Below are 21,136 nucleotides of genomic sequence, written 5' to 3'. Positions count from 1 at the left end.
ACAGCCACCCAGTGACCAATCCTGAAGCTTTGCTCACTCTGCTGAGTTTTCTGTTCACAAAGATCACTGGGTCCTGCTAGAAGAGACAGCAGGAGCCATTCTTCCAAAAGGTGACATGCTTCTCAGGGTTTGTTTCCTGCAGTGGAGACCATCAAAGGCTGACGCTGATGCTGTTGGTCCATGGACCACACTTTGAGTAGCAAGGGTGGACATTCTGTTGTTAATGTATATGCAATCCCCATCCATATCCTAACTTGATTCCTGGATTTTTAGGATGTAATAATAATAGTAGTCACGGAGAAATAGTATTCCTACTGCTAGTTATCCAACCATTCTACATTCATTCATTTAAGTCATAGCAGTGTTTAAGGGAAAAACATTCCAGTGAATGAGAATACCAACTGCAAAGGTCCTGAGGCAGAGCATGCCTGGAGTGTTTGTGCAACATTAAGGAGGCAAGAGTGAGATTGGAGAGGTGGTAAAACCACGGGGCTTTGCAGGACACTGTAAGTTCTTTGACTTTTGCTCTGAGCTCTTCTGAGCAGAGATACTACCGAATCTAAACTGACATTTTTAACAATCTTTCTGACTGTTGTATTGAGAAGAGATGAAAGGAGCAAAAGTGAGAGGACCACTAATCTACAGTAGATGAGCGACGATAGTAGGTTGGATCAGGGTGAGAGCAGTGGAGGTGAAGAGAAGGGGACAGATTCTGGACAGATTTTGAAGGTGGAACCAGAAGGACGTTCTGACACACTGGATGTAATGTGTGAGAGAAAAAGAAAGAAGTCAAGGATGACTCCGAGGGTTTGGGCCAGGGAGTTTTCAGGTGGGGGAAGGAGGAGGGGAGAGTGGAGACAACGAGGGAAGGTCAGGGGTTGATTTTGGATATGTCAGGTTTAAGATGCTTAGATCCAAGAAGAGATGGTAAGTAGGCAGGTACGTATACTGGACTATGGAGTTCTGGGGGAAAGTCTAAACGGAGATCTAATTTTGGAATCGTAAGTAGTGAGTTGATATTTAAGGCCATGATAATGAATGAGATCATCAGAGAATTGAGGGTAGGTGGAGAGGAGGAGGATTCATTCATTGAGCGCTGAAAGACTCCAACATGAAGAAGTCGGAGAGAGAGGGGTGACCAGCAAAAGAAACCAGGAACTATATCCAGTGGGGTAGAAAGAAAAGCAGGAGAGCGTGGCACTGCAGGGAAAGATGGAGAAAGTGTCTCATGGAGAAGAGAGTGACCAACCATGTCAAATGCTCGGTCAGACAAGGAGGACCAGAAGTGGCCACGTAGCAACTTTTTGACAAGAGAGGCTGTGGTGCAGTAGATGGGATGAGAACCTGATTGGAATAAGCTAAAGAAATAGTGGGAAGAGAGGCACTGGATCAGGAAGTAAAGCCAACTCTTACAAGGAGTCTTGTCTTAAAAAGGAGTGGCCGATTAGCCATAGCAGCAGGAAAAGCAGGACTGAAAGATTTTTGCTCCATAATGAGATACCACCTCATACCCATTAGGATGGCTACTATAAGAAAAAAATAAAATTAAAAATAACACATGTTGATGAGGATGTGGAGAAACTGCAACCCTTGTGCACTATTGGTGGGAATGTAAAATGGTGCATTCCTCAAAAAATTAAAAATAGAATTACTCAGAAATTCCACTTCTAAAAGAATTAAAAGCAGTGTCTCCAAGAGATATTTGTACACTCATGTTCATAGCAGTATTATTCATAATGGTCATTGTGGAAGCAACTACAAATGTCCATCAGCAGATGAATGGATAAACAAAATGTGCTATATACATACAAGGAAATATTATTCAACCTTAAAAAGGAAGAAAATTCTGACACATGCTATGACATGGATGAAACTTGAGGACATTATGCTAAGTGAAATAAGCCAGGTACAAAAAGACAACTACTGTATGAGTCCACTTATATGAGGGACCTAGAGTAGTCAAATGCACTTAAACAGAAAGAAGAATGGTGGCTGCTAAGGGATGGAAGGAGGGGGAAAGGGAGAGTCGTTGCTTAATGAGTATAGAGTTTCAGTTTTGCAAGGTGAAGATGTTCTGGAAGTTGGATGCACAGCGATGTGAATATACTTAAACTACTGTACTGTACACTTAGAAATGGTTATGATGATAAATTTTATGCATGTGGTTTTTATCACAATTACTTAAAAAAATTTTTTTTAATTTATTTATTTTATTTTTATTTTTGGCTGCATTGGGTCTTCGTTGCTGCACGCGGGCTTTCTTTAGTCACGGCGAGCGGGGGCTACTCTTCATTGCAGTGCGCGGGCTTCTCATTGCGGTGGCTTCTCTTGTTGCGGAGCACGGGCTCTAGGCACGCGGGCTTCAGTAGTTGTGGCTCGCGGGCTCTAGAGCATAGGCTCAGTAGTTGTGGTGCACAGGCTCAGTTGTTCCGCAGCATGTGGGATCTTCCCACACCAGGGCTCAAACCCATGTCCCCTGCATTGGCAGGCAGATTCTTAACCACTGCAACACCAGGGAAGCCCTATTTTTTTTTATTTTTTAAATGATTTTTTGTTGTTGTTTTTGAGAAGGGGGAAATATGTTCTAATGCTGGTGGAAATAGCCCAGTAGAGAGGGAAAAATTGATGATAAAGGGGAGTGTGTGGAGAACTGCTTGCATTGAGACTCTGAACAGGTGAGAGAGGATGAGATTTAATGAACTGGGCTATGGCCTTAGAAAGAAGCAAGGACTTTTCATCTACTGCAGTAGGAAGGAAGGAGGAATATGAGGCTCTGGATTTGAGTGGATGTGGAGGTGGGAGCTTACAGAAGGCCTTTTGCAATGGCTTCTAATTGCTCAGTGATGCTGGAAGCTGTGTGTGAGGGTGGAGGAGGGTGGGTTAATGAACTAGGAGGGTGGGAGGCCGTGGGGGGCAATGGAATGTGGCTGCTGAGCAGCGTTGAGGGCACAGTGGGATGTGCGGAAATGAATTTAAATTAACTGAAATGAACTTAAAAGGAGACAGGCCAAAAGTGAGCATGTTGGCTACACAAGGCTGTATGTGTGCAGAGTCTGGGGCTCTTGCTAGAGATCCTGTGTTAATCAGAAGCAGCAATTAACAATAGATAGTTCATCTTAATTTGAGCTTAGCATTTGAAAAAATTAAAAGGCTCATCATGTAGCAATACCATACTAAGTATTATAAAAATAATTTAAAAGAAACTTCAGTGGTGGGACAGAGTAGGTGGGAAAACTCCTGTGACTCAGTCACCATGACTATGGCAGGGTTTCCTCATCTGCCAAGTGTGAAGAGGGCTGCGGCCACCCTGCCTGTTCTCCCAGGTCATGCACCAAGGGTTCCCCTGGTGGTCTCTCTAGGAATGGTATCTCTAGGAAGGTACAGCTTGTGATGGAGAGGCTGGTGGTGACAGTCTCCAAGGACTGTGGGCAGCAGGCTCTGGAAGAACCTTGGCTAAATCCTCCTTTACAGGCTTAAAGCCCTTCAATGCCCAACATACAGATAACGATGTTGGTGGGGGGAAATAAACAGGATTAGTAAGTCGTCATTTTCCCCCCTGTGTTCTTTAAGTAAATTACACAAAGATGCATGTGATCCTTCCCGAGAAAAATGACAATGATGATGAGGAGGAGGAGGAGGATGACGGCAGCTAAGACTTAGATAGCAGACACTGTTTACTGTTCATGTAAACTTCATAATGACCCTAACTTTAATACTTGCTCACTATTTTAATATTTATTAGAGGGGGATCTGTCCATTGAACCCAACTCCAATGAAATAATATAGTTGGCTGTTACCTCTGCCCATAATTTCTGCCCAGGTGAAGCAATTAAAGGGATTAGAATAAGTCAGCTGGTTTCAGGAAAAACCTTACCTACTCATTCAGCCTGTAAAACAACTTCTGGGACTTTTGAACAAAGAAGGAATCTCATGCAGCTGTGGGTGGTATATGACTTTTAAAAAATATCCTTTTGGTAAGAGGATAAATCATCAGTAGGAATATCCTTTGACTCAGCATTCTGAAATTTCTATCTCATTGCTTAATATAAAGAATGAATCAAAAGTAAGCTAACCTAGAAAAGGGAGAGGGGTAGGTCATAGGGACACAGGAGTCAACTGAAAGAGCTTTCAATGGCCAAACCTGGAGCAACATGAACAACAGATAAAGAAGGTAGTAGTGGATTATAATTTAAAGTATACAGTGAATATCCATGACTCCATACTCACATAAATGAGTGACTGACTAAGTAAATACATGAGGAGAATAGACAGATCTCCCATGTATAAAAATTCCAAATATTTTATTGTGGAGTATAAGTCCTCCTCCTTAAGTGTGGGCCACACATAGTGACTTCCTTCCAAAGAGGACAGTATGGGAATGGGGGGAAAAGTAACTTTACAGTGGATAAACTGGTCAAACACCACCTCAGCCAGGGGATCCAGATCACCATCCACAGTGATAAACCATGTCGATAGTTCGCACCCTTGATATGACGTGATGGGAATGGCACCTTACCTCTGAGATCTTCTTTCCAAAAGTCCATGAATCCCTTCTAATCATGGGATAAACTTCAAAAAACCCAAGTTGCAGAACATTTTATAGAATACTTGACCAATACTCCTCAAAACTGCCAATGTCATCAAAAATAAGAAAAGTCTAAGAAATTTTCACAGCCCAGAGGAGCCTAAGGAGACATGATGACTAAATGTGATGAGGTATCCTGGATGGATTCTCGAACAAAATAGGGAAAAACTAATGAATTTCAATAAAAGATGGACCTTATTTAACAATAATGTATTATTATTGGTTCACTAGCTGTGACAAATGTACCATAATAATGTAAGACGTTAACAATAGGAGGAACTAGGTGTCGGGTATATGAGAATCCTCTGTATATTTGCAACCCTTCTCTAAACCTAAAACTGTTCTAATATATAGTTTATTTTAAAAAATATTCAAAACAGAATCTGGCAGAATAAACTACGTAAAATAAAGAGGAAGGAGGGAGGAGAGGCCTCTTTCTTGGCTGCATAAGACTGGAAGAAAATTTGCTGCCCAGGATGCCTTGCTCTGACATGCAGGAGCTAATCCTTGGCCTTCAAAGCCAACAGCCCTGTGCGGATGCTGGCAAAGTTGGCACCTTTACCTGAAATTCAAAACCTCAATCAAATGGGTATGGCGACTCCTCATCCAGGGCATGGTTGCCAATGGCTGTGCTTTGCCTTCTTAAAGCATCATGGTGGGATGAAGCAGAGGGGTAGAGGCGGCCCCTGCCAGCTGGAGTCTCACCAAAGGGGCTGGGGAAGCTGGGATCAGCTCATCTTTCTTTTCCATTCACAGATCCAAAATATGGGCCTGGAGAGTTTCTTGCTCCTGCTGTCTTCAGGGGAAGACCTTCTCTAAGACATTTGCTAGAAAATCACTGCAAAGAGTTGGGGGGGGGGGGATTTGTCTGCAAACTGAGATGTGTGGCCAGGGCACACTAAAGAAGAAGGGATCAGCTGATGTAAAATTCAAGTATTTTTCTAGAAATACGCAAGTGTGGAGAAACAGAAGTACTGACTAAAGAGTATTTCTTAGATTGACAACAAGAGGTTGGTAAATGAAGGATACAGAATGTGGTTGGGGGAGTATAGAGATGTGTAGAGCCTGCCTGCACATCAGCAGAGGATGAAGCAGCAAAGCAAAACTAAAATAAGTTCAAGATAGCAGTGGGCACATACAATGGAGCACTAGCTTTTGGGTCTGGGTTCAAAGCCCAGCTCAGTCACTCACTAACCCTGTCCTAAGTCTCGCTACTTAGCCTTTCAGAGCCTACCTTTCCTCATCTGTAAGGTAAGGATAACAGCACCTTCTCACAAGGATGTGACAAGAATGAAGTGTAAACATTTAGCATAGGGCTAGTGCAAAATGAGAACTCAATAAGTGTTTCTGATCATTATTGCTGCTAGTATTATGATTTTATTATTAGAAATTCCAGAAATACAAATGAGTTCCAAGTTTCTTGTTCATGTAGCCATGGCAGGAAAGGGAAATTGCCCATCTTTCTTCTAGGACCCATCTACATTTTCTACACTTACCCACTTGGGATCACATCTTCCCAAATCTTTGAAGACCCACCCTCCTACCTTACACATTGCACATGATCCCCTTTAAGAAATGTTCCCAGTACGTTAAGTATTGCTTAGGCAGGAGCTGCCCTTTCCAAGTTGTATCATTTAAGCTAAGTCTAAAAAGGGAAAAAAATTCATTCCATGAGGCAGTCATTTACTCAAAAAATATTTATTGAGCACCTACTGTGTGCAGGAAACTGTTGTAGGTGCTGAGGATACATCTGTAAATGGAGGAGGTAAGGTCATTGTTCTTGATGAGGTAATATCATAGTGGAGGAAACAAATAAGAAACACAACAAAAATGTCAAATTGTGATAAGTACTACTCTGAGAAGTAAAATATGGGGATGTGATAAAAAGGGACCAGGTGACTAGGGTAGGCTGATAAGGAGGTGACACCTACATCAAGACCTGAATGACAAGAGGGAGGCTGAGGGCTTCCCTGGTGGCTCAGTGGTTAAGAATCCGCCTGCCAATGCAGGGGACACGGGTTCGAGCCCTGGTGCGGGAAGATCCCACATGCTGCGGAGCAACTAAGCCCGTGTGCCACAACTACTGAGCCTGCGCTCTAGAGCCCACGAGCCGCAACTACTGATCCTGCATGCCACAACTACTACTGAAGCCAGCGCACCTACAGCCCATGCTCTGCAACAAGAGAAGCCACCGCAATGAGAAGCCCGCGCACTGCAACGAAGAGTAGCCCCCGCTCGCCACAACTAGAGAAAGCCTACACGCAGCAACAAAGACCCAATGTGGCCAAAAATTAAATAAATAAAATAAATAAATTTATAAAAAAAAAAAAAGAGAGAGGCTAAGGAAAGAACTTTCGAAGGAGACAGAGTGGTCAGTGTAAGCCTCCTAAAGCTTGGCTTCTTCAAAGAACCAGGAAGCCAGAGTGGCTGGAATTATGAGCAAGAGGCAGAAGGATGCAAGATGAGGTTAGCTAGGTGGTCAGGGCCCAATCACGAGGGCTTTCTAAGTCAGTGTTGTAGATTGAATTGTGTCCCTCTCGAAAAAGACATGTTCAAGTCTTAACTCCCAGTACCTGTGAATGGGACTTGACTTGGAAATAGGGTATTTGCAGATGTAATCAAGTTAAGATGAGGCCATACTGGATTAGAGTGGGCCCTAACACCAATGACTGGTGTCCTTATAAGAAGAGGGAAATTTGGACACAGACACAAACACACAGGGAGAATCCCATGTGACAATGGAGGCAGAAATTGGAGTGATATGTCTACAACCAAGGAACACCAAGGATTGCAGGCAACCACTAGAAGCTAGGAAGAGTCAAGGAAGGATCCTACCCTATAACCTTCAGAGAGAGCATGGCCCTTCCAACACCTTGATTTTGGACTTCTAGCCTCCAGAACTGTTGTTTTAAGACACCCAGTTTGTGGTACTTTGTTATAGCACTCCTAGTAAATAAATACAGTCAGATTAAAAAGTTTGGATTTTATTCTAAGAGTTATGGAAACAATCAGAGAATTTTAAGCAGAGAAAGACACAACCCAGCTTTTATTTTATAAAATTAAGTATGGCTGCTATACAGAGAATGGATGGGGAGAGGCGAAATAGAGAAAAGAATACTAGTGAGGAGGTTATCATATGGTCCAGGCAAGAGGCATAGGTGGCTGAACTAGGGTGAAAGTAGTGACGACAGAAAGAATTGGTTGGATTCAGGTGTACTTTGGAGGTGAAATTAAGGTGATTAGAGAGAGAAAGTGCAAAATCAAAGATAACTTCTAGATTTATTCACATAAACTTTGTTTTGATAGTATATTTTTATTACATTAGTTTAAAACATTAGCATTTTACTTGTTGCTCATTTAGTTAACTTTGGGGAAGCCATAATACTGGCTTGTGTCTAAGGTTCAAAACATTCCTCCTCTAATACTCAAGCAGTAAAACTTCAGAATATGACAGGAAACATTCTATGCGGAACTTCTGGGAGAGGACGTGAAAAAGAAGTCGAGCATCCACATTTCCTCATCTGGGAAATGAACACTGAGAACTGACATGATTTCACATTGCCCAATGAGCTGCAGGGAGTGGTGAGAACACAGGACTCAGAGAGGGCTGGGGTTCTAATCCTGGTTCTGCCCCTGACTCACATGGGACTCTGAGCAACCCATTCAATGCCTCTGGACTTCATCTTCCAAAGCCATTAATGCGGGTAGGGTTGTTGGCTTTTTTTTTTTTTTTTTTTTTCTGGCCTTGCCACTCAGCATACGGGATCTTAGTTCCCGGACCAGGGATCGAACCCGTGCCCCCTGCAGTGGAAGCACGGAGTCTTAACCACTAGACCACCTGCGAAATCCCAGCTTGTTGGTTTCTAAGTTCTATTCCAACTCGTAATGTTGTGTATGTACCTTGCATTAGACTATTTCTGAAAACATTAAAGAGTTTGAGATAAAACCAGTGTCAGTGCCATATTTTGAATGTTGATTAGAAGAAATGTGGCATCCTAAATTTCTTTGGAGTTTTGTTTCTGGGAATATAGAAAACTATGTTATTTGGATCAACTGAAAACAACTACCAACAATGGATAAAATGTAAGATTAGTAAAAGTATGGAGGAGCTAACAATATATAAAGGATAACTGGGCCCAAATATAGGTGAAATCTAGGCCTTGGAATTGCCATGGATCAGGGCTCACCCAAAGGGCTACAACCTCAGGGTAAGGGTAAGCTAGCTGTAAACTTGTCCTGCCCTACCCCACCCATACCTGACTCTAAGGAAAGTTGCCTTGACACTGGGGGAGGGGGTGTGCAGAATCCCTGGGAAGATATTGCCACAAGCCAGAGCTCACACAGATTTGCAGCTCAAATTCACAGAACTCGGGCAACCAAGAAAACTTCAGGTTGTGAAGTTATTTTAAAAATTACCCTATCTGGCAGTGCTCCCAGGTTACCTGGAAAAACAAACACAAATCATCTCTGGAGAAAGGTCTCAACGAAGTCCCCAAAATAATTTTTCAAAGTCAGTGAATAACACAGCCCAAACACACAAGGAAGCAAGGAACCAAAGCAAGAATGGGCAATAAAAACACACAGCAGTAAAACCCCAGAAACGGGGCTTCTCTGGTGGCACAGTGGTTAAGAATCCGCCTGCCAGTACAGGGGACACGGGTTCAAGCCCTGGTCTGGGAAGATCCTACATGCCGTGGAGCAACTAAGCCTGTGCGCCACAACTACTGAAGCCTGCGTGCGACTAGAGCCTGCGTTCCACAATAAGAGAAGCCACCGCTTTTTTCTTCTTATGAGAAGCCTGCGCACCACAACGAAGAGTAGCCTCTGCTCGCCACAACTAGAGAAAGCCCGTGCACAGCAACAAAGAACCAATGCAGCCAAAAATAAATAAATAAAATTAAATAAATAAATAAAATAAAATACTTAAGATATTTCAATTGTCAGACTTAGATTCTAAAAGCAAGTGTGATACTATGTATAAAGATATAAAGAACAAGTTTGAAAATATCTCTGGAGAACAGAAAACTATAAAAAATAGCATAGCAAAATTGTAAAAGAACCAAATTTAACTTCTATACAATAACTAAAATTAAAAACCAAATAAACAGATTTAACAGCATACTAAATATAGCTAAAGAAAGAATTAGTGTGCCAGAAGATATGTCAGAGGAAATTCACCAAAAAGTAGCATAGAGACAAATAGATAAAAACTATTGAGGGAAGGTTAAAAGACAATGCGAATATGAGAAGTATTAACATTAGAGTTTCAGAAAGAATGGAACAGAGGTTATATTTGAAAAGATAATGGCTAAGAATTTTCCAGATCTGATGAAAGTTCTAATCCACAGATTCAGGAAGCCCAACAAACTCTAAATAAGATGAATAAAAAAGAAATCCACAGGTAGACACAACAGAATGAAATTGTAGAACACCGAAGACAAAGAAAAAAATCTTAAAATTAGCTTAAAAATACAAAACCTGCCAGGGAACACTCACATAAGCCAGATGGAGAGCTGAGTTCTTTACAACAATGGGCCCCAGAAGATAAATGGAATAATACCTTCAATGTGCTGCAAGGAAAATAACAACCTAGAATTCTACACCCAGCAAAAATATTTTTTTCCAGAAGTGAAGATGAAATAAAAGTACTTCCAGACAACAAAAGCTAAGAGAATTCATCACTAGAGGATCTATATTAAAGGGACTTCTAAAAGATGTACTACAGGAAATCGAAAGTGATTTCAGGTAGAATGTATGATATGCAAAAAGAAATGAAGAATTTTTTTAAGTGGTAAATAAGCAGGTGAATCTAAATGAAAATAACTGTACAAAACAAAAATAATTGTTTTGAGGGATTAAAAAAGCAAAAAAGAATTAAGATGTGTGATGACAGTAATACTGAAGTGGGGAGATAAATGGAGTTAAAGTGTCCTAAGGTCCTTGTATGATCTAGGAAGAAGCAAAGGTAAGGTTAACTTTAGAAAACTCTAGTACGTAAGCATGCTGTAATTTCTAGAGCAATCAGTAATACAATAGAAAACATAGTGCTTAAACTTCAAGAAGTAGAAAAGAAAGAATTATATGCTTAAAAATCCAAAAGAAGGCAGGAAAGACAGGTAAAAGGAACATAGAATGAGTGAGACAAATAGAATACAGAAAATAAGACATAGATTAACACCCAAATTTATCAATAATTACTTTAAATATAAATGGACTAAATGTCTAGTTACAAGATAAAGATTATTATACTGGATGCTATGGATTAAAATGTGTCTCCCCACCAAAAGATGTTGAAGTCCTAACCCCCAGTACCTGTGAATGTGACCTTATTGGGAAATAGGGTCTTTGCAGATGATCAAGTTAAGATAAGCTCATTAGAGTGGGCCCTGATCCAATATGACTGTGTCCTCATAAAAAGGGGAAATTTGGACACACAGACAAACATGTACAGAGGGAAGACAATGTGAAGACCCAGGGAGAATGCCATCCACAAGCCAAAGAACACCGGAGGCCCCTCAAAGCTAGGAGAGAGGCCTGCAGCAACAGATCCTCCCTCCCAGCCCTCAGAAGGAACCAACCTGGCTGATCTTGATCTCAGATTTCCAGCCTGCAGAACTGTGAGACAATAAATTTCTGTTGTTCCATCGACAGATGAATAGATAAAGAAGACGTGGTATATATACACAATAGAATATTACCCAGCCATAAAAAAGAATGAAATAGTGCCTTTTGCTGCAACATGGATGGACCTAAAGGTTATTATACTAAGTGAAGTAAGTCAAAGACAAATATCAAATGATATCACTTATATGTGGAATCTAAAAAAATGATACAAATGAACTTATTCACAAAACAGAAACAGACTCACAGACATAGAAAATAAACTTATGGTTACCAAAGGAGAAAGGAGGGGGGGATAAATTAGGAGTTTGGAATTAACAGATACACACTACTATATATAAAATAGATTAACAACAAGGACCTACTATACAGTACAGGGAACTATATTCCATATCTTATAATAACCTATAATGGAAAAGAATCTGAAAAAGAATATACATATTCAGTAATACATATATATCTAACATGTATATATATATATATTAAGTGATATATATGTATATCTAACATGAAATTGATACATTGTAAATCAACTATATTTCAATAAAAATAAAATTTTTTAAAAATTGTCACTGTTTAAGCCACCCAGTTTGTTGTATTGTGTTACAGCAGCCCTAGGAAACTGATATACCAGATTCTATTTTTTAAAAATCATGTTTTCTCTCCCTTCCTATCCCACGCCATTCGAGGATAGCTTTGTCCACGCCCCTGCCCATAGCTTTCCCTGGGGGCACATTGCTCTTTTAGGCTCCTCTTCCTTCACACAAAACTCCCTCAGGGTTCTGCGGAGATTCAGGGAGCAGGGTTAGGGAAAATTGAAAACCTCACTGTGTTTAACCTTAGACTTTAGTCTAAAAAACTTGCCTGTTGGAAATGCAAATCAGCTCCAACAACAAGAAGTTTGTGGCCAATGGCCTAATTCCATTCCGAGGAGTCAGCCTGTTTCTGGGTTTACCCACACCTTTTTCTCCTTTCCCTTGGGAGAGATTAAACATGCAAAGGATGGAGGGGCCAGTATCCTTTGGCCTTGTTTACATTTCTCTTACTCCTTAGCATAAGTGAAAATACCAACTAACATTTATATCTGAGTTACACTCAGAATGCTGGTCAGGAAACATTCACCAGATACCGCTGCCCCAGACCTACTGCTTAGCCTCACCCCTGACCATTGCTCCAGCCCTGGGGTGAGGGCAGCGGAGGGCGGGGGTGGTCACAGAAAACCCCAGGAGAGACAGTTCCCAGCTCTAGGGTTAGTGTGCACGGAGGCGGAGGCGGAGGTGGTGCTACCATTCTGCCTGGGTGGGGCTGAGAAGAACGGGTTAATTTCCTCCTGACAGAGGGCAGCCGAGAGAGGAGACAGTGAAGCCGTGAAGCCCGTACTCCGTTGAGTACCAGGAGACAGAAGGAAGAAAAAGGAAAACAAAAATAACCATCATTGGATAAAGCGGGATGCAGAAAAACAGATCCATCCATGTGAAGTATTTAATGAATGTCGACTCTGCCCTGTGAATCCAACAATCTTTAGTAGAGACCACACATTTCAAGGAATGCTTGCTGTGATGGAGTTTCTTACAGAAACTGGCGAGGGAGCCAAGTTCTACGCACCAGCAGGTGTGGGGTCAGCCCTGAAGATGACAGTGGGGATATGGAACATACACTTACAGGCATCCTGCACATAGCAGAGCTCAGAGCAGTGGGGAGGTGGAGCAGCTTATATTGGTTCACAAGAGGTGACTGTTAAATTTTCGGGAATATTGCAAGTTGTTTGTTAAACACAGCAATTATTAAAAATTAAAGTGCATACACTTACAGAGTATTAATTTTTAAAATATATTAAGAACAAAGGTAATAGATACTCAAAACTCATCACTTTCTAATTATTTTACTGTTGCATCTGTGTGGAAATACAGTACAAGAGTGATACTGCAGCACATCTTTTACCAACTCCACTTTCAGGAAAGTCACATTGGTGCCTTGAAACTGGCCATGTTGGCAATATTTACACCTTGGAAATTGGCAAATGCTACAAATAGGGCTGGATTTACTGTTTTGTTGACTTACAGGCTTAAGAGAGTGATGGAGAAAATATTAAAAATGCAAATTAAACTTAAAAGTGTGTCTTGTCTGTAGCCATTACACAGCGAATAGAATGAAAAAACAAATATTTTTTGTTTTCACAAATTATCCAATTCAGCAAAGAAGTCAACCACATCCTTGACAAATGAGTGAAATTCCAACATACAACTTCACTGTTTACATTTCTCTCACTCCTTAACATAAGTGAAAATACCAACTAACATTCATGTCTGAGTTACACTCAGAATGCTGGTCAGGAAACATTCACCAGATACCGCTGCCCCAGATCCACTGCTTAGCCTCACCCCTGACCATTGCTCCAGCCCTGGGCTGAGGGCAGGAGGGTCACAGAAAACCCCAGGAGAGACTGTCCCCTCCCTAGGTGCTGCACACCGTTCAGCCCAAGGGAATGGCCCCTGCCTAGTGCCTGTGTAGTCAGTTCCCTCACGGGCCACAAGTGGTACTTCATATGCACCATCAGCAAGAGGGGGACCTTGAAAATAGGCACAGGAAAGGTTAGATGTCGATTCTTCCCTTCCATACTATCAGGCTGCCGTTAGCGTTCGTAACTATGACTCTTAAGGCAATACAAGATCTGGATAATCAAAGAAGCACTGAAGCCAATTCAACAGTTATAATGAAAACACACTTTAGAAACAGGCTTTAAACAAATGTTGAAACAAAGAAACAAACAAACCCTTTCTACTTAAGTTTGAACATTCTCTTAATTGAGATTTTTGTTAACTTGACGTCCTTGTTACACAGTGCCAAGAACACATACTTTTTCGGGGTGGAAAAGGATGACAATAAGAAAGGAGGAACAAAAGAAAATGTTGCATTTACTCTTGCTCTTTAGAAAATTACTTTCTTTATAAAGTGAATTTACCAGTTAATGGAAGACTGTCCTTTAAATATTTAGCAGAAATTGCTGGCTCTTCCCAAATATCCATGCTCCTTTCTTCATTTGTTAATGGAATCCCTGGATTTCAGCTTATCACGTGGTCACTCAGCACTACATTTGCCCGCCTCCCATGGAGCTAAGTGTGGCCAAGTGACTCACTTCTGGCCAGTGAGGTGCAAGTGTGAGGGTGTATACAACTTTGAAGGTTTCACCCTTAAAGGGGAACAACGTGCCCTCCACCACCTCTGTCCCCATTCTGCTGGCCGAACTAGTGGGATGGTGGGACCTGGAGGAGCCACCTTAGAGCATGAGGTAGAGACTGTGTGTTAAGATAGCAGAGCAATAATATAAAAGGAGCCTGGGTCCTCGACCCGGTGGAGTCATCGAATCAGACCCACATGGCCTTCCCAGACAGTAACATGAGAGAGAAATTAGTTTCTATCTTCTTTAAGCCACTGTTCTTTGGCCTTTGTTACAGCAGCTGAATTTGTATGCTGAATGATACAATTATTAACATTTTAGAACATTTAAACTATTTGTTTTTAATATTTCAGGGATGCTATTCTTTCTAGAGCATGTTACACTTTTCTTAGCTAGTTAAACAGAGCAGACAGAAAGTAATCTACTCTTTTCTGAATCAGGAAACACAAATACTATTCTGAACAATAATGCAAAGAGATTGCTGAGGTGGAGAGGGCTGCTGGCCCGACAGTATGTGGCCTCAGGCTGCGGAGCATGGTTAATTCATGCCTAATTCCTGCAGTTTTTCTGACTCCTCTCACTATGAAATTATCAAGGATCTATAAGAAATATATATATAAAGTGCTTAGGCCCAGAGACTCAAATGTAGAAGTGCTCAGTAGGTGTTACTTATGACTATTATTGCTATTAGTATTAATTATTATTATTGTGTACTGGGGACAAACGGCTATCTTAAAAAAAACGGCACTTTTTTCTTCCTGCTTAAATCATAAAGACACAGAAGCTGAAAATCCCGCTATTTGGAGCCATTATAATCAGCTTTGTCTACTGAATGGAAGTTAGGGTTTATCCCTGGTGCAGACCCTCTCTCTTTATCTTTTTAAAAAGACTTCCATGGTCTCCTTAGTCATGAAATGTAAGGAAAATCTACCTGTTGACCTTGGGGAGTCTCTGAACTCAGGACATAAATCAACAGCAGATTCTTTGAACTGAGATGTAAATGTTCCGTTCTATAATGAAGAAAGCTGTTTTCACGGCAGTCAGAGTATGGCTCTTCAGAGAAAATATGACGTTAAGAGGTTTTTCCTTCCTTTGACTGGGGTGAGAAGGGGGCAGCAAGGCCATAAAATGATACTCACAGCAGCAAGCATGCCCCAGCAAAGTGGCTGCAGGCCGGGGCCAAGAGACATGGCCAGATGGGCCCTGGGAGGAGGAATGACCCATGAACTCTGGAGCACTCACATCTGAATGCCAGTTAAACCCTTCCTTTTCTGCCTATAATTTGCTCATGTTATTCTCAAGACTCAGAGAAGGGGTTAAATATCACAGCCTGTGTTAGCTGTGCTTGGGTCTTAAAGGGAGAGGCTTATACCCATACTTGGACCAGAGAGAGTTTCCACACGTGCAGGGACACAGAGGTGATTGACAGAGCAGCTTGGGACAGCACCAGGCAAGAAGCGACAAATGTCAACCAGCACAAACCTGTGATACAGTTGGTACAACCAGGCATCCTCAGAATCTCCTGGCTCAATACTTATCATTTTATTATGATAATATTGTTAATATAAATATAATAATGTGCTGACATAAAGTTATATTGTTATTGTTTTATAACTGATAATATTACTGTATATTTTATTGTTCTAAATTACTAACATGATATCATATAATTATACTTTCAGTATCCAGCTGTGTGTGCAATCTTCTCCCCAAAATATCTTCCCCTTCAAATCAAAGGCTATTAAACTGCAATAATCAAGCTTGTAAGAAATGCATCTACAGTAAAGGTAAACAGACTCTGAGGAAGGGTTTGGAAGCATTTTCTTAGTAATAAAATACAAGATCTTCAAGGGTAGACCAAGTAATATCTTATTTCACTTGCTCAGGATTTTTTTTAACAACTCTGGCTCCCCAACTGTGTCCCAGGTAGTTAAAACTGCCAAATGAGTGGCCATGTGGTAAATGGAATCAAACTGTACAGTTTCCTTGCTGGCATCTCCACAATTAAAACCATTTCATTACTGGTAAAATGGGGCTTCAGGGTCTAAGAAACTGTCAAAATAAAACCAGAGAGACTTAATACATTGCTAACTTCACTTTGCCAAGTAAGGACATTTTTTTAAGATTACCAAACCCTCACAATATATGACACTTAATAAATTTTAACACCAAAATAGCAGGAAGCAGATATTTCAGAATAAAGGACGATTCTGGGGCTTCCCTGGTGGCGCAGTGGTTGAGAATCCGCCTGCCAATGCAGGGGACACGGGTTCGAGCCTGATCCGGGAAGATCCCACATGCCGCGGAGCAACTAAGCCCGTGTGCCACAATTACTGAAGCCCGCGTGCCTAGAGCCTGTGCTTCACAACAGGAGAAGCCACCGCAATGAGAAGCCCACGCACTGCAACTAAGAGTAGCCCCCTCTCACCACAACTAGAGAAAGCCCGCGCGCAGCAATGAAGACCCAGTGCAGCCAAAAATAAATAAATTTTAAAAATAATTAAAAAAAAAAAAAAAGAATAAAGGACGATCCTTTAGGTGGAATCATTTTAGCTTTGTGAAGACTTTAGACGTTTTTCTCCTGTCACCAGGAGCGGGTCGGGACTTCATACAGACTGGCACCCGGTTTGGAGCCGTTTTTCTCGAACACGAAGCCCATGGCTTGGGGAGCTATCTGGGAGCTGCTGGCCTGAAATAATTCCCACAATTTCCTCAAATATATGGGAGGTGGACTGAAAGAAGAGCTGTGGCCTGCTGTCCCCAGAAAAGAGACCCTGTGAGGCATGGGAATAAGACCCACCTGCCATGTGCAGGGCCCGTATGTCAGCTAACCGTCTCCAAAGCTTTCTTCCTGCCCTGAGCTGTCTCTGAGTGTTAGGAGAACTGAAAACTGCCTTTTGCAGGAGACAGGAAAATTGCAAAGTTGGGTTCATTCCACAGAGTGAATTTCCATTTTTCCTGGCCCCAGAAATGCTGTGTCTGTCGGTAATTTTCTTTCTTGGGTCACAGCTCCCAGGGGAGCAGGAGAAAGGCCAAATAGAGAAAAATTTTCAGTGTGTTTCTTTAGATCCTGGATTCACTCCCTGGCTCTATAAACAGAAGGGCTGCCCTGCTCCAGCCTTCCAGATGCAATTCCCAGACCCCAGCAACTGCGCAGGTAGCTGAGCAGAGAGACCTGCCCTGGGCCAGCTTCAGAGACAATTCAGAGACACAATTCCGGTGTGCCCATGAGAAAAAGGAAGCTCTCTTTGTTAAAAAAATAACCAGTGACAGAAGCCTTTGCTTCAAGAGCTGGCTGAGTAAAAGCTTCTTTTACTAAAACGAGTGACCCCCAAATAACTTTAAGTCACCTTCCCCCTACCTATTGTGTCTATTTTCCAGCAGTTGGAAGAACTGTGGAGAACCAAAGGGATAGAGGTTGAATTCATTACCAATTCTTCCGGAAGCTTTGTCTTTCTGCTGACCTGAAATAATTTCCATACATTTTCCTAAATATATGGGAGTTAATTGCCAATTTGCATTTTGATTTGCGTATTCAGATCTCAAGATGGAAACATAAGCTCTTTATTTCTAGAAAAATAGACGAAGGAAAACTTCTGAAGCTCGTTTTCTAATGCCCGAAAGGCTCATGGAAAACAACTGAATGATCTTTCTTCTCTAGCAGACTCTTCAAAAACATCTTAGAGGAGAAGCTCTCCCTCGGGTTTGGATTGTTTTACGTGATTTCAGTTACATCAGAGAATTTATTCTCCACCCCACAGCCTCGCCAAATCATTAATTCTTGAAAGAGTAACAGGATTTTCATTTTGCCTGATATGTCTCCTTGTAGCCAATCTTGACGTCAGCGCCTTTTGTAAGCAGGAAACTATGAATTAACACCCTGAATTTTCATGATGAGTCCCCTTATTGAGGCTCTATTAGGGAAAACTCTTCACGACCTTTGACACTAGCTTGCTCACATTATTAATTTAAATGTCTCAGGGACATCATCTGCTTCTACTGAAATTAATGACAAATGAGTTCTGGAAAGTGGCTTCCAGAACCGCCCTCATAAGAACAGTCAGGGGAAAGCTCAGTGTCTGAAACGTTAATTGAGATGCGAGGCTTAATAATGTGTGTTTAGCTATGACCCTAAAATCTGCTCGCCTTACAACTTTCCCCATCTGGTGTAATTTGTTTTCTCCACTTGTAAAAATGCACACGACAGCGACAGCATGTATTGTGTGCCATGTTGCAACAATGAAGCCTCGTCTGTCACATGCTTCATTGAGAGAAACTTATTTCTCACCCTGTCTTTACCCAGTTTCCAACCTCTCATCACATTTTGCACTGGAGTTCTGCCCAAGCGCCATGCCCCAGCCCAGTTCCACTTTGGAGAAAGGAGATGATGGAGCCATACCTTGTACCCGGGTTTCCGCCCTCTTTTCTTTGGGATCTTCACTGCTGGTAAAGAACCAGCTGAAGCAGAATAAAGGTTATGAACTGCCATCTTCATAGGTGTTGAGTGAAGTGGGGGTCGGCCTCGCTTTCTCCCCGGGATCCTCTGAGACTGCATTTCTGCTGGTGCCAGTCTTACAGAAGGAAGTGACAAATCGCTCACAGGCAGAAGAGGTGCTAAGAATTAGTCCAGACACAAAGCAAAACAAAAACAGAAGTGTTTGTTTGGTTTGCAAGGCAAACATGGATCCGGTTTGGTGATTTTGGCCATACCTACCCCTTAAGGGAGGGGAAGACCAAATATGAGAGAGCCAGGCACCAGTAGGAGCTTTTAAAGTGCTGTTGGGCTCCTGGTATAATTTCAAGGATAGTGAATTTCCACGGGACTATAGTGAAGTAGGGAAGATACTGGCTAGGTGAAGAGGACAACAGCTTCCCAGCAACAAGCCAACAGATGGTGTCACCAGCAAGGAGACAACTTTATCTACGTGTCTCAGTTTCCCAGTTCAACTTTGAACTGAAATAATAACAGTATTAAATAAACACAACCGTTTTCTGACATTCACTCCTACCCTTTGGTTGGGTGACAGATTGTTATGACCTTTTTTTTCCCATGAAAGAAACTTAACAGTACAAATCAATTGGATTAACGTTGATTATGTCCCCTATCAAAATGTGGACAGAGATTTGCATACAGAGATGTTCATTTTGACATGATTCAGAACTGCAAAAATAAAATGGATAGAGCCCAATAACAAGCAATAGGGGAATGGTTAATATATCTACAGAATAAAACAGTCAACTAGTTACAAGCCTTGAACAATACTCTTTTTAATAACATGAGGTTGAGTGAAAAAGCATCACACAAATTGCACATAAAATTTATTTCAACTCTGCAAAAATTTATGTGGTGAAAAACTAGAAGGAAACGTGAGAAAATGCTGCCAATGGCAAAGATAGTGGGACTATGGGTAATTGTTCACCACATACAAATCCTTTCCCCCTCGTATCATAATATGCTTAGCATTAAAAATACTTATAATAAGCTTCTCAAGTAAAGTTGGCTAAATCTTGCAGCAAGAGGTAGTTGATCAGCCTCAACCTAGAGAACGCAGCTGTATCATGAGCTCAAGGATCACATTTCCTGGCATGTTCAGGAATGTGGCAGGGGGGACAGAACTTTAGACTTTAATTCAGGGGTGATGTTAGGTGATAAAATTCATTTCTGAGCATTGGTGATACCTAATAGTGGAAATGAGAGGCTCTTTCTCAAAAGGCTGCTGAAAGAGTTGGAAAAGACAATAGAAGCAATCCCTACACCCTGGTCTGGGCAACACTGCAGGGACCAGATTGCTTTACTCAGGAATGAAAATGTCAAATAGTGGGAATTCTTAAAAACATGACAGGGAAGAGACTCCCCTGGTGGCCCAGTGGTTAAGAATCTGCCTTCCAATGCAGGGGATGCTGGTTTGATCCCTGGTCGGGGAACTAAGATCCCACATGCCACGGGGCAACTAAGCCCGGGCGCCGCAACTATTGAGCCTGCGCGCCACAACTAGAGAGAAGTCTTCGCACGCTGCAACGAAAGATCTGCATGCCGCAACTAAGACCCGACTCAGCCAAAAATAAAAATAAATAAATAAATATTAAAAAATAAAAATAAAATAAAATAAATATTTAAAAAAACATGACGGGAAATCTGGGGCGTATCATCTATAGATGTAAGGTCACTTTGTTAATTCTCTGAATATTAATGGTATTCTATCAATGTCTTGATTTTTCTTAGAAACATCATACCTAGTAAATAGAATTTTAAAGCATAAATTAACCTATTGACTGTATTGTTAAATATTTCAGATAGATGGACAAGTTATTAAGGATATCAATTTTCCCTGTTTTTGTCAGTTTAAGAAAAATACTATATCTCATCAATTCTATGATGTATATTTTTTCACATATTAACATCTTTGAAATCAGGATGCACCCTAAAGCACTGTAAGCATGTCAGAATTCCATAGGGAGCATTTTTTCTTTCTTAGTGGTATATGAAATAATGACATGTGATATATTTAAAGACATCTTAGAGTCAAGGAATTATGATCAATGCAGATAAACCCATATGTAAACAAATATGTAAATGTCTAGACTATTTCTAGACTTAGTGTCTCTGCTCCACAGTGCCAACAAATACCCAAATATTCATTTTCAAAAGAGAGGATTTTAAAAACATTGAAAAACCACAAAAAAATTATTCAGTAAGATTTTTGCTATGTGAAACTTTATCTGAATCCCATTTTGAACTACCATGATCAAGT

At 41.2% G+C, this 21,136-nt stretch overlaps 1 protein-coding gene across 1 annotated transcript in view; it reads right to left on the bottom strand.

Moving 5' to 3' along the window:
- The window catches only part of SCML4 (Scm polycomb group protein like 4), a 101,953-nt gene that overhangs the window by 39,509 nt on the left and 41,308 nt on the right, over positions 1 to 21,136 (bottom strand). The window contains 1 exon segment of the mRNA XM_082475310.1: positions 18,784 to 18,998. Within this exon segment, the coding sequence (XP_082331436.1) occupies positions 18,784 to 18,998 (215 nt within the window).

This window comes from Balaenoptera physalus (assembly GCF_965194825.1).
Source record: "Balaenoptera physalus genome assembly, chromosome: 9".
NCBI classification, from domain to species: Eukaryota; Metazoa; Chordata; class Mammalia; order Artiodactyla; family Balaenopteridae; genus Balaenoptera; species Balaenoptera physalus.
Note: the sequence above shows the minus strand (reverse complement) of the source record. Positions and strands in the feature narration are given on the sequence as shown.